We start from the raw sequence: 13771 nt of genomic DNA on the forward strand, positions 1-13771 counted from the left end.
TGGCGTAGCTCTACGGCAATTGGGCTTTTATAGTGCTTTCGATTGATCAAGTCATAATGCTACTCACGTTAGCATCGGGTTGCTAGCTGGTGCTGTCAATAACACAGGATTGCGCCATTAAGATCCATTATTATTATTATTATTATCGTGGCCATAATTAATCACCCATTCTATCTGTTTCTTCTTCTCGCCTGTATCTCCTAATTCCTTGTCCCAGATGGCATTTTTGGTGAAAACTAGGTTTATTCCACGGCCCAGAGCCGACGATGTGATCCTTCTGCATCATGTTAAAGCAGCACCTGCGGTAAACATGGATTGATATTGCATCACACACCCCAACATAAGATCATAACATCTGGTCTAGATTTTTGGCTCTTCAATATAAGAGCTGAAAAGGGGAAAATGCTGGCGTGAATTATATCATAATTTATCAATAAATGCTAGAGTTAAACAGTATCAAGCTAACACAAGTGTAAACTGATCTTCTTGCCACAGGAGTCAACAGTACAACAAATAAGTATGGACCATGCAAGGGGGAGGTGTACTCCTGGTGCTGTTAGTGCTCACTTACAAACCACCTCCAACTCCCCTTCAGCAGAGAGAGAGAGAGAGAGAGAGCGTGTCGGACTCTGGCATTTAGGACACGCTAAAGGTGAAAGTCTTTACTTTATCTGTCAAAGTAAATATCTCAGGCTTTATTTTTCGATCCAAGAGTAGTTAGCGCTGCATGATAGAGGGCAGAGAGGTCTGGAAACTGAGTTTTGGTTTGACAGAAAAGGTGAAGAGCGAGAGGGAGGAAGGAAGAGATGGCAGAGGGAGTGTGTTTGAATTACTGCTGCTTAGAGCAATAGCACAAAATAAAATACTCAGGGGCCCATTTGGATGATCTATGGCACAGAATGTAGGGTTGTGCTTTTGTTAGTGCAGCAGCTCCTTAGCGTTTTTTGTTCTTGCTTAATGTAAGTCGCTCTGGATTAAGAGCGTCTGCTAAATGCCTAAATTGTAAATTAGCGTGGCACAAAGTGTCGGCAAGGGGTTGTATATATATATATATTTGTATGTTTTTTTGTGGCTTTCGCCTTTATTTTTTTTATTTTTTTTATGGAGGGACAGACAGTAGGCCTACCGCATGCAGTATCAAGGGCAACACCATCAGGTTCATGAACAGCTTCCTCGTCAGGCTGGTCTTGGACTTTTCCTGAACCTGCCTGTTGATTACCAGGCAGGGACAGTGAATTGGACTTTTTTGCTCTTCCCATGGACCTACCTGCAGCAGGTACCAGTGTCAGTTACCTTATGTGGACTATGCGGTCGACACGTGCTGAGTCTGCTGACAATGAACAACTTAATCCCATGTACAACACACTTTTCATGCTGTAGCATCCATAGCATACAGTATCATGTACAGTATATACATTATCTGTTGCTATGCTTTATGTCTTCCCTCAGGTACTTACCGCAGCTTACCGATAACTTACCGTTATCTTCCCCTTGCCCCCCTTCTTCTTTTTCTTATAGGGAAATAACAAAATCAATGGAGCGTGCACAAAATCAATTTCACCCAATGTTTTACACGGAGTGTGATAATAATGTTGATTCTGATTCTGTTTCTGTGTTGTCCTTCACCACCAAAGCAAACACTTTTATATTATACTATCTATGTATTTTGCACATTATAAGCGAGAATATGTACAGTACAGAGATATCAGGCAATCGACAGACACAGTCGTTCAAAGCCATGAGCGCATTAACTCTCTCCACTCGTCTCCTTTTCCTGCGCCACCTCAAGTCTTTTCATCTTTCATCTCTGAAATCCCAGTCCATGGCAGAAGGCTTTATTGGCATGCGTGTCGAGCAGGGGAAATCATTATTTTTTTTTCCCAAAGCGTCTCACAATACATCACTACACACAATTATGCAGAAATAATGAACCAATCATGGCACTTAAATAAAACGGCACTTGGGGGAATTGATTGAGCAAACAACTCTTTCTAGTTGTCTTCAACTCTTTTCTCAAAGTACCACAAATACACTACTCTTCCATCTATCTCCATCACTCCTTCACACACTCTTTCTTCTGCCTCCTGCTCTCCTCCTCTCAGCAGTGTTAACTTATTTACCGCGGGGCGCCAGCCAGTCGTTTTAATAGGCAAAGCATCTTATTCTGCAAAATGAGTGAGTGGAGATGTGTGCTTGATCATGCAGTACACTGGGTTTTCTAGTTAATACAATTTTCAAGGGCCAGATTTGCGAGGCATTTCTCTGCCACTAAAACGCAGCTACTTTGATGAGCAATGAGAAATGCCAAAAGAATCTTTGTCAGAAGGCATAAATTAAACAGTCACACAATAATTAGGAACGGGGAATATTGTACAGTATCATCCCAGAGGGATTTTCTGCATTCAGCCAGTAGATGGCTTTTTGATGAGCTCTCAGTAGGGAGCTGTTAGGTCCAAACCACACCAGCTGCAACTCATTGCAACAACTCCTAAATCAAAACAAACACCAATGCAACTCCTTGCAACATGCCATTGGGAATAATGGTTGCAAGTAGTTGCATTGCGACCCTCTGGTGTGGTTAGGGCTTTAGGGGTTAAATGCCTTGTTCATGGACACTTTGAGACCCAGATTCGTAACGGTGACACTTGTTTTTACCAGATGGCCTCTCCACCCACTAAGCTGTGGCCACTACATGACTTACATATTGGAAGAAATGCAAGATGACCTTGAACCTCCTATAGAGGATATGCATGTGACATCATCATCATACCCGGAAGTTATGCGGGAACACCTACTGAGTGGCAGAAAACGACTTTCTGGCTTTGCCAGCCCATACATCCCCCATCCCCATACACCCCCCCCCCCCAGAGAGGACGTATAAGGCCTTAGTCCTACTCCTCCTCCCAGCCAACACTCCCCACTGACAGGTAGTTACCCCCCCTTTTTGATTTACATCAAAAGGGCATGTGAGCTCAAAGCCACAATTCAACATTTTGGTTTTAACTTGCATTAAACAATGTTAGACCGACTTTGCCACTCAATTTATGCATGTGCATACCCTCTATACGTTCAGTTCTATTCCATCCAAGCAATAGTAAAAAGTTACATTATTGCATGTAAATCATCCCTCCAAAATGTTTTGGTGTTTTAATTAATCAGTATTTCCATTTCAGTCAATGTAGCTTTTCTTCTCATTCCACTATTCAATGGCACCTGTTATGCCCTGCTTCACAGGCTAAAATGTGACTAGAAGGCGGTCCCATGATTAACTGATTCCGTAACGTAATTATATGCTGCCATAGTATATCAGATATAAATGTTATGCCTTTCACTTGCACGTAATGTGCCTGTCTCTCGCTCTCTCTCTCTCTCGCACGCACGCACGCACGCACGCACACACACACACACACACACACACACACACACACACACACACACACACACACACACACACACACACACACACACACACACACACACACACACACACACACACACACACACACACACAGACACACACACACACACACACACACACACACAGATACATACACACACACACACACACACACACACACACACACACACACACACACACACACACACACACAGAGAGACACACACACCACTGATGCTTCCATCGAGTTTTTTTTATGGGAAACCAAAAACCTCTCATCTCTATCCCAGTCTTTCTTCTTTATCTTCTTCATAAAACATACATTAAGCTCCCCCGCTGACTTTCAATTTCACTGGGCTTTATTGCTGGTGTGCTTTGTATAGCATTCAAAATGACATGAATTGGTGATGATAAAAAACAGTGATCATTATGGTGTACTGAAGTTAGAGCCTACCATATAGAGTTTATTAGCACACACACACACATACACACACACACACACACACACAGCAGACCGTGGATTTAATAAACGTAATGAACTTGTTTTGCATAAAGTGGAAGTCCATATGGCTCATAACACATGGAGTGTCGTTAGTTGGGCCTGCAGTCCTTTGACATGACGCACTGTGTCTAATGTTAGAAGCAGTAAAGCATAACAATCAGTATGTTATTACAGTACATCATCTCAACTACCACCCCTCCAGGGAGATGGCATACATTATCGCTCAGGTCCACTGGCCGTCCACCATTTTGTGTCTGTGTCCAGCAGTTGCATTTGTTTCCCTACTGTGAGGCAAACTCAGAAGGGGGGGGGGGGGGGCTTTTTACATGGCTTTTACCGTGGCTGGACTGTAGGAGGCAAGCTGTTGTAATAGTCTGGCTGTCAGAACGGAGAACAAGAGGCCTAGAGAAAGTTCCAAAGCCTAATTTAAAGCCTCAGCTTTGGGCAAGCAAGACGATCATACGACAAAGGATAAATTAAGCTTAAGGAAGGATTCACATGGAGACAGAACACCATTAAACCCGGGGTCTCCCTTCCCTGTCTGTCTGTCTGTCTGTCTGTCTGTCTGTCTGGCTGGCGGAACCTTCCGTCAGGAGCAGTTAATTTGTTAACTGACCTGCCAACTGGCCTGACCTGAACCACACTTAGAATCTATGTTGTATTGTCAAGAGGAAGGTTTGAGACACAAGACTCAACAATACAAATTAACTTACGGCTGTTATCAAAGCAAACCTGGGCTTCCATAACACCTCAACTGTTCGACAGGCTGATCACCTCCATGCCACGCCCCATTCATGAAATAATTTGTTCAAAAGTAACCCAGACCAATGTACTTTTCAGATGGTCGACACTTCTGGACATTTCTGTGTCTCGTACAATATTGTAATATTTTGAGATAGGATATTTAGATTTTCATGAGCTGTATATGCCATAATCACCAAGATTAAAACAAAAAAGGGCTTTAAGTACTTCACTGTATGCACAATTAATTGAGAAAATATGAAATTTTAACTTTTTGAATTATAAGGAAGAAAGGAAGAAAATGAACGTTTGCTCAATATTCATTATTTTTGAGAAGGAGCTGTACAACTGTATTTGTAGATGAACTCTGCCTGAACTCAGAGTGTCTTCTTCCCTTTCCTGTCTTGTGGCGTAGCGCTCTTACACAGTAACAACATCTAAAATATCAACACTGATACTGTATGTCCCAAGAGACTCCACACAGTATGACTAAATTAAGCATCCAAACACTTCCAAAAAAAGAAACGGTGAAGAAAGTCTTTGAAGATGTCAGAGCAAGGAAAGCAAAGTTATAATGCCGTGGCGCTCTAGGGGTGCTGTGACGCAAGTCACCACTACTACTACTACTACTACTACTATAATGCACTCTTTCACCTCCAATTGCTCATCGGAAATGCTGTCAAACTCTGCCAATACAGCCATGCTTGAATTTGACACCAGTGTACTGGCACAAGTCTGAAATCCTCCAGTTTTCTGAAATGAATATTTTCACGATTTTTCAAAAATAGCAGACCTACAAGCTCATAGCGCGCCACTCGGTGGCGCGCTATGAGCTTGTAGATCTGCTATTTTTCTATAGCTAAAGTATAACATAATGTTGTTAAGACAGTGTATTGGGGAGGCACAGGAAACATGTTACGGTTAATTATATTCCTAGGCCTGGTTGTTTAATGCCTCCAAAACCAGCCCTCCACGTTTGAAGCCTAAGTCACATTGTTCAACAAAGGCATCCCGAGACTGTGTTCCCCAACCAAACAACACAATGAGTAAAGTAATGCATAATGTAATACATTTCTCGGCTCCAAAGGAAACAAAAGAAAGAAACACTGTGTTCCTTATATTTTGCATGCCTGTCACGCACACCTGTGTCTCAACTAGTGGGCCAGAAACGCTACATACTAATTCCTACGGGTTGTGTTTATAACCACGCCCCCCGGGCAAGTTAAGTTTACTGAGGTTAGGGTTAGGGTCAGGTTTAGGTATAGTTTTACTGAGGTTGAGGTTAGGGTTAGGTTTAGGCTGTCAATCACAGTGACTAGCCAATCACAGCGCGTCGACTGCACAACCCGTGTAGGCTTTGGGATGTCGCGCCAGAAACCCAAAAGTGGGTCACATGCTTTCGGCATCAGCCAGAAGCCATTAAGTCAGCCATTCCAGCAGATATAATTTCACTAATTAGTCCACGCCTTCTAAGTGTAATCAATGAAGTAATGCGATCAGCTGCTGTAGTGGCTTGTTGGAATGAAACCCGCATACACTCATGCGTGATCACATGACATGAAGGGCTGCAGTTCTTTTTTTGTTTCTGAAGTGTGCGTTAAGAAACCTGCACTTGTGTATGATATTTAACTTATTATCAAACTCAAAACATCTCATAACTCAAAACAATACTGTCATACTTAGGTGTTGCCTTTTGGATGGTTGCCCGATTTTTGAGAGAGGCTGATTTGTTGCCATAAATAACTATGCTAATGTGTGTAAAGTGGATTATGAGAGCACTGCTAATACTACAGTACGAGGAACCATTTGATGTTGATGAAGGGGCATATACATGACAGGGGGCCGACTTCGACGTCAAGGGAAAGATTTTTGGCAAGTCAGTGTTGAAATGTGCTTGTGCATTTATTCATAGGATGGTTTAGCCTTTGTTGTCTCTGTATGTGTAGGTGGTTGTGTGGGTGTATGTGTCTCTCCCCCCCCCCCCCCCCTCTCTTTCTCTGTCAATTTCTCTCTCACCTTTTATCATTTACACACAAACCACCTCGACTCACATTTTCCGCAAATAATCTTTGCATAGAGCCTGGTAGAAAGTTGGACACGTTTCAGTGCTATACTGCGTACGTGCGTGCATGCGTGCGTGCGTGCATGCATGCGTGCGTGCATGCGTGCGTGCGTGAGAGAGAGACACGCATGCTGGAGAGGAGATGATAAGCCTTCTGTCCATTAGCTCATTCTGCCCCTATCTTATCACTTGCTGCTGTCAATGTTTGGATTCCTGAGCTATCCTCAGTGGGACTGGTCTTTGAACACATACTGTACACACACACACACACACACACACACACACACACACACAAAACTCGCATCCCTCAAATGTCCATCTAAATTCATGGCACATATTCATATAATCTGTACAATATGTTTGCACGTGTTTTCTGATATGTGTGCACAGGACCATTGTACAATAGTCTGCCACAGCGAAGTATGGATGGGACAGTGTCAATATGCAAGCTTATTACGCAGCTTGGTTGAATGCTTGGTTCTGATTGGTCAATCACTAAATTAAGCGGTGTCTTATTTCTTGATAATGACCGCTCCGCTCTATAACAGACCGCTGTCAAATCAAAGCCTCAGAGCACCTGCTGCGCTGCTTGGATTTGTTGCTGTATCCAACATGACAGCCATGTAAACAAACGCACAGTGTCATTTACAACTAATCACTGCTCTCAAGAAACATTTTCAGTAACCGAAAATTGATTCTATTTCACCAACTCACTTCCTTGTTTTCCGAGGCTACTGGGCTGCAGCTGGGCAGACCGCCAGCGCAATGCTATATGTGGAATACTTTAAAATCATTACCGTAAGAAATGAAATACCTCGTTTTGTTGTTCCTTTTGAGTCAATTTATGAATGTATTACTTCAGGATGATTAAACACCTCGACTTTGTCTCTGCATTTAAACGGTCATAGTTTTTCAACAACTACCACCACGTCATACATTATCCCGTGCATATACACTGTACAGTAGCATAGGATACCAAGCGAAGCTAGCCGTCTACTGTTGTAACCATGCCAACACGTACTTGTTACAGTACATCAAATGCACTGTAATGACAGCATTGAGCATACCAGTGTGAGAGTACAGTTCAAGGCCCAAATCACGTGTCATCATGTCTCTTCTCTTCTCTTCTCTTCTCTTGTCTTGTCTTGTCTTGTCTTGTCTTGTCTTGTCTTGTCTTGTCTTGTCTTGTCTTCGTTTGGCTGAACTTTCAGTTCAGGCATATCTGCCATTTATAGTCTAAAAAAGGACATTTAAAAATAAAATGATCCACAGTTCGATCTCTTTTTTTTTTCTTTTTTTTTATCTTCCTGCTCTGTCTTGTGTGATCACACGCCCTCTTTTTGCATCTTCTTTCTTAGCCTATGTTGTTTTAGTTCACCTGATGAAGACGTTGCATGTGTTCTACTTCTCCCCAGGTGTACATCCGTATCCTGGACAACGAGTGGAACGTGTACAGGCGCTACACAGAGTTCCGTGCACTGCACAACCACCTGCGCTCGCAGTTCCCTCAGGTGGACATGTTCAACTTCCCACCCAAGAAGGCCATTGGGAACAAGGTGTCTGTCTGTCTGTCTGTCTGTCTGTCTGTCTGTCTGTCTGTCTGTCTGTCTGTCTGTCTGTCTGTCTGTCTGTCTGTCTGTCTGTCTTTATGGCACTCTGTGTCATATATAAGTGTATCTCTAACCATATTTCCATGTTACTGTAGCCTACACGCACGCACGCACACACACACACACACACTCCCGCCTCTCTGGTGCCCTGGCCTCCTTAACGAGGGGGATATCTCGCCCTCTAACTGTTTCCCTCTACCTGTCCATCTCTCTGTGTCAAACTCTCTTCGCCTCTTCTTGTACTCAACCCCCTGGCATCATCTCTCTCCGTTTCATCCTGCTCTTCTCTGCAAACCTCTTATGGAGAGATAATTTGTAGCTGACCCCGATTCACCGGCGTGCGTGCAAGCATGTGTGTGCTTGTGCAGCCGCGTGTGTGCGTGTGTGTCTGTGTGTGCACATCTTTACATGCAGACCCGCAGGTACCTTTCCCATCCTTCAAAGACACCACACTGTCACGGCTGAAAATTGACGTGCGGTGTAGTTGTGTGTGTGCGTGCTTGTGCATGCGTGGACATACTGTACGTGTGCAACCAGCAGAGAGTGGCTTGTGTGTGTGTGTGTGTGTGTGTGTGTGTGTGTGTGTGTGTGTGTGTGTGTGTGTGTGTGTGTGTGTGTGTGTGTGTGTGAGAAAGAGGGAGAAAGCGAGAGTCTGTGCATCAGAAGTTGAGTGTATCAGGGCGGGTGCTGCACACACACACGTGTGTCAGTGGAGATTTGTGTGCAGCTGTGTGAATGCTAGGTGCTGCCAGTGTCCTTCACGGCTCCCAGACACAAGGCATTTTGGTGTCCTGAAAAGCCCTCTAAAAGCCAATTAGACACTTGGGTCTGCGTGAATCATCGGTTCGCACAGTCTCCAGGAATTCGGCCAGCACAACCGACACAGCCTTGGCTTTGTGGTGCTCTGGGCTTCCAGGTGAAACCTGTGGTTTTGAGGCTTAATTCATTTACTTCCAAGAATATTTAACCAAAATAGCCCTCACTGCCAGCTATTTGTGAGGGGCGCTAGCCCCTCTTATGTCCAGCTTTGAGTGTTTTGTAAACACAAACATTGTTTTGCTACCACCACCTACAGTATGACTAGTTTTGAGTGTTGAGTGTTGTTCGAGTCATAGGGGCACGGTGGCACAGTCGGTAGTGCTGTCGCCTCACAGATAGAAGGTCCTGGCTTCGATTCCCGCTTGGGACGCTGTGGGTGCTGGCGGCGTGTCCTCTCCTCATCAGTGCCCATACCCGGTTGGCAAAAGGGCCTTTCTGTGTGGAGTTTGCATGTTCTCCCCGTGTCCCCTGGGTAGGTACCCTCACAAAAACATGTAGTAATCCTGGTCTCTAAACTGCCTCCCCCTGGCCAGCTGGGGTGCCTGATGGAGGGGAAAGGAACTGGTTGGAATAACGTGTTCCTTCCACGCGCTACGTCCAACCAGGGAAACTCCCCCCTGTCAGGTGTAAAGGAGCAACTTTGACACTCGTGCATGAAGGAAGCATGAGTTCAAGTCCGTTGCTCTCCCCAGGTTGAGGGTGTGTAGAGCCCAAAATCGTGGGATAAAAACTATAGAGGAAAAAAAATAGTTTGAGTCCATTGAAAATGTAATGGTGGTTGCGACAAAGTTGGAACGATAGAAATGGAGAGATATGAATGTTCTAGAAACTTCTCTAACATGTGAGTGGATGGCAGGCGAGATCTTCCACGTGATTTCCTTGTTCCTGTTCACACTGGGACTTGAATGGTGAATCATATAGGCATTAGGTTTTTCTTTTTTTTAACAAATCTTCTCTTCTGGGGATCCCTGTTACAAAATCTTTTCTGTTGAGGGTCCGTCCGTGGACAAATACATATCACTTTTAGCACGAAACAGTTTGAGAACTACAGATTTAGAAGGCATTGTAGAATCGGCCTCAGGTCTTAATGAGTCAAATGAAGCTTTTGAAAAAACACAGATTACATTTGAAAGCAGAGTGTTGCCTTACACTCAATTTATACTCCAACAACGACGGTGTCTCTCATCAAAGGTATACAATCTACAAGCTCACTACGTGTCTCTTAAAGCATATTTAGCCGTGGAGCCACAGGCCCAAAAGCTCACGGAATAGTGTGATGTCATGCCGTACTTTTTCTTTGTGTTTTATCTATTCACTTGGTCATTAAGGTCCACAGAATGAGAGGCCTGCTCTGCCGGAAACATCGCGAAACAAAACGTATGGTCATTTTTGTATACCGCACCATAGACAACCAATATAAGGCAACACTTTCCAAATGTCGTCATGCTTTAAGTAGCATGTGAATCCCGGCAATGATTGTGTTAAAGTCTAACTCTAACTTTATTGTTAATGGCATTACATGTTTATATTAGGACAAGATGACGTACATTTTCCCTTCATTGTCAATGGCATTTTTACATTGAACTATACAAATTAAACCTGTATATAGGAGGGGCTAGCGCCTCTCAAAAACACAAGGCCACAGGTCTCCACCAGGGTAGGTCAGGTTGTGGCCTCCTGGTGGCGCTATAATAAGCTAATGTGAAAAGGGTGCCATTTCTTCTTACGCCTTGGATGGGAATTGGATGATTTGAGGCATTTTGTTCCACCTGGTGGAGCTATAACAGGCCAGTGTGAAAAGGGTGGGATATATTCCTCAGCCTAGTAGGAACGTCTGTGAAAGATTTCACGTAAATTGCACGCTGCGTTCATGATTTGAGGGTTTTTGTTCAAAATTCTGAAAGCCAATGTTAGCCAATCAGGATGGAATATGAAATATCGGACAGATCCGTCTTGAGCACATGACTATAGAGATACTGTGTAACGATTTGTGGGATTTTTGGACAAAATATGGAGGAGTAATAGCAAAAAAAAATGTTTTACAAAAGTCGGCCTCCTGTTGGCGCTATAACAGGCCGGTCTGGAAAATTTGGGGCAGAGGTTCATCGTTGGCATCCAGGGAGTGTGTGTGCAAAGTTTAACATCGACCAGGTTAACGGTGCCGGAGATTAGCTGGTAACAGACGGACGGACACATGCACACACATACAAACTCTCTCCCCATGCCTTCGGCCTGGTGGAGACAAAAAGTACGGCATGACATCAAAGCTCCTGTCCAATTCTGGGTGACTGGCTCCCCGGCTAATTACAGAGGCACTATAATTCTTAGGAAGAATAGGCGTAGGAGCAAGAGAAATGTCAAGGTTCCATTAATTCCTGGAAAACTTTAGAAACTAAACTACCCACTCACTCATTTACTAATCACTTTGGCTAACTGACTGTGTGACTTCAGACAGAAGTTGTGAAGTGAGTGACGTGCCAACACAAAGGAGAGAACAGGATCTGAATCCTGGCTTTAAATTGAAACTGTGCGTGTGCGTGTGCGTGTGCGTGCGTGGAATGTTTCTACAGTAAGTGTGTGGGTGCAGTCTTGGATCATTGTGAGGATCACATTTCCTGACAAAGCTACTGTAGGAACTTATGGACGGCAAGGACATTTTGCTCATCCTCACGGAGGTTGGGCAGCTATGGATGTCCATTTTGAAAATAAATAAATACGGCAACTGGTTAAAGGTCAATTAAAATTTAGAATTGATGATTGTCTTTTGAATCACTCAGGGCCCCAAATGAACACATTTTGTAAGGCAGCAGTCATAAAGCATGCAGTTGCAGCTTCGTAACGTACCGGCACAGTCCTGTGTGTCCGTGTGTGTGTGTGTGTGTGTGTGTGCGTGCCCACACACCTTTAGTTGAGTATACTGTATCGTTATCTTTATCGCTCCCTCGCTTTATCTTAGTTCATAGTGTTTGTAGCCGTCTGCCATCACTCTATACATCTCTTTCTGTCAATCCATCTTGGCTTTCATGCATTGCAAAGGGGTGTTTTATATGTAGAGCAATGCTTTCCTAAGCTGTCTTAACACATGCACACTGTACATGCTCATGTACATAGACACACAGAGAGCTTTGCTCTGTGATGTGCTGCTAATGATGGAGAATGTTGGAAAAAGAAATGCTAATGGGAGGAATGACTTTCTTGGGAATGTTTGATAAAGAGAGAGAGAGAGAGAGACTTCAAAAGGTTTTTAAGTATCTGTCACGGATGTCTGTTCTGCCCTGGCATGGATGAAATACCTGGGCAGTCACAGGAGATCAGGTAGAAGGAAAAATGTATGCACAGTTACACACACACACACACACACACACACACACACACACACACACACATACATGTGCGCTCACTCGCACAAAACATATGCATAAGTAAACACACACATTCACACACAAGCAACAGCCCTGACAGAGAGACATACCTCTACCTGTCATGTGGTTCCTGCCTTTCTATGGATTTAACTCTAAACCCTCTGGAATGCTTTACACATGCACACACACACACACACACACACACACACACACACACACACACACACACACACACACACACACACACACAGTATTTAATTCCTTTTGTGGTGCACTGGTGCATAACTGGTGCTATACACACAAACACCCCTATAATACATGCAGAAATGTATAGAAACACATACGATTAGTCCAGCTAGCACCAACTAACACTTGTGTTACACTCCTACAAATCTGTGACAATAAAACTGATCCAGATTCTTCTCAGGTAGCATGCTGTATCCCTTTGAGTCTTTGAGTATAACATAATTGCTTCTATGCGCAATGTGAGGATTCACACATACAGTATATGCACGCTCGTGCACACACATTTATTTATATTTAAGTGTTTGAGGAAGTGATGAGACTCTCTTCATAATATTGAGTCCTTTCTGATTCCTCCTCAAAGACAGCCACCAAACCTGGTGGGCCAATACGGGGACGCTGCTAGACGGTGGATATCAGTGAGACCATTCTGAATCAATAAATATATACAAATATATGTCAAAAGACGTTCTTGGCACTGAGCTCCATTGGAAAAAAGACGTTCTTGGCTCCAGCGAGTGAGTTAAACTCCGGTGCCTGTTTATGAGTGTTTTGGCTTGGGTACCAATAACTATCTATAAATGACGGTTCTAGATGACATGAAATTGTGTTCAGAAGAGTGTCATAAATGCAAATGCGAAGGTAGTTGCATTCCCTTCCACAGACCTCCACTCCAGAGCTCCTCCACTGTCAACATCAAACCTACGCTGTTGTATGCCAATGCAATGATGAATATGAACCAATACTGCACGGACATGCTTTGTCATGAGAAAAGGCTCCAATTTCACTTGTAAGCGGACAAGTTAATGAATTTGAGAGTGAGTTTTGACCCCAGCTGTGTCGACACAGCCACGGGGAGTCTTTGTCTTCAATCAAGACCGCATTCATCCATCTGTCTCTCTCTGGTATTGCTAATGAGCTAACAAGACTATCCCTCTCTCCTTAAGCGTGTCTCTCTCTCCAGTCTTCTGGGCCACAGTGTCACAGCTGTGTAGCCTAATAATAATACATACCATTTATATATCACTTTTCTAT

At 43.7% G+C, this 13771-nt stretch overlaps 1 protein-coding gene across 1 annotated transcript in view; it reads left to right on the top strand.

The window, feature by feature from the left end:
• snx29 (sorting nexin 29) overlaps window positions 1–13771 on the top strand; it is a 161455-nt gene that overhangs the window by 116869 nt on the left and 30815 nt on the right. Inside the window, exon 19 of the mRNA XM_083787959.1 lies at window positions 8118–8258. Coding sequence (XP_083644085.1) covers window positions 8118–8258 — 141 coding nt within the window. The remainder of the gene's footprint in view (window positions 1–8117; window positions 8259–13771) is intronic.

Source organism: Protomyctophum parallelum (assembly GCF_964188405.1).
Source record: "Protomyctophum parallelum genome assembly, chromosome: 17".
Lineage (NCBI taxonomy): Eukaryota > Metazoa > Chordata > Actinopteri > Myctophiformes > Myctophidae > Protomyctophum > Protomyctophum parallelum.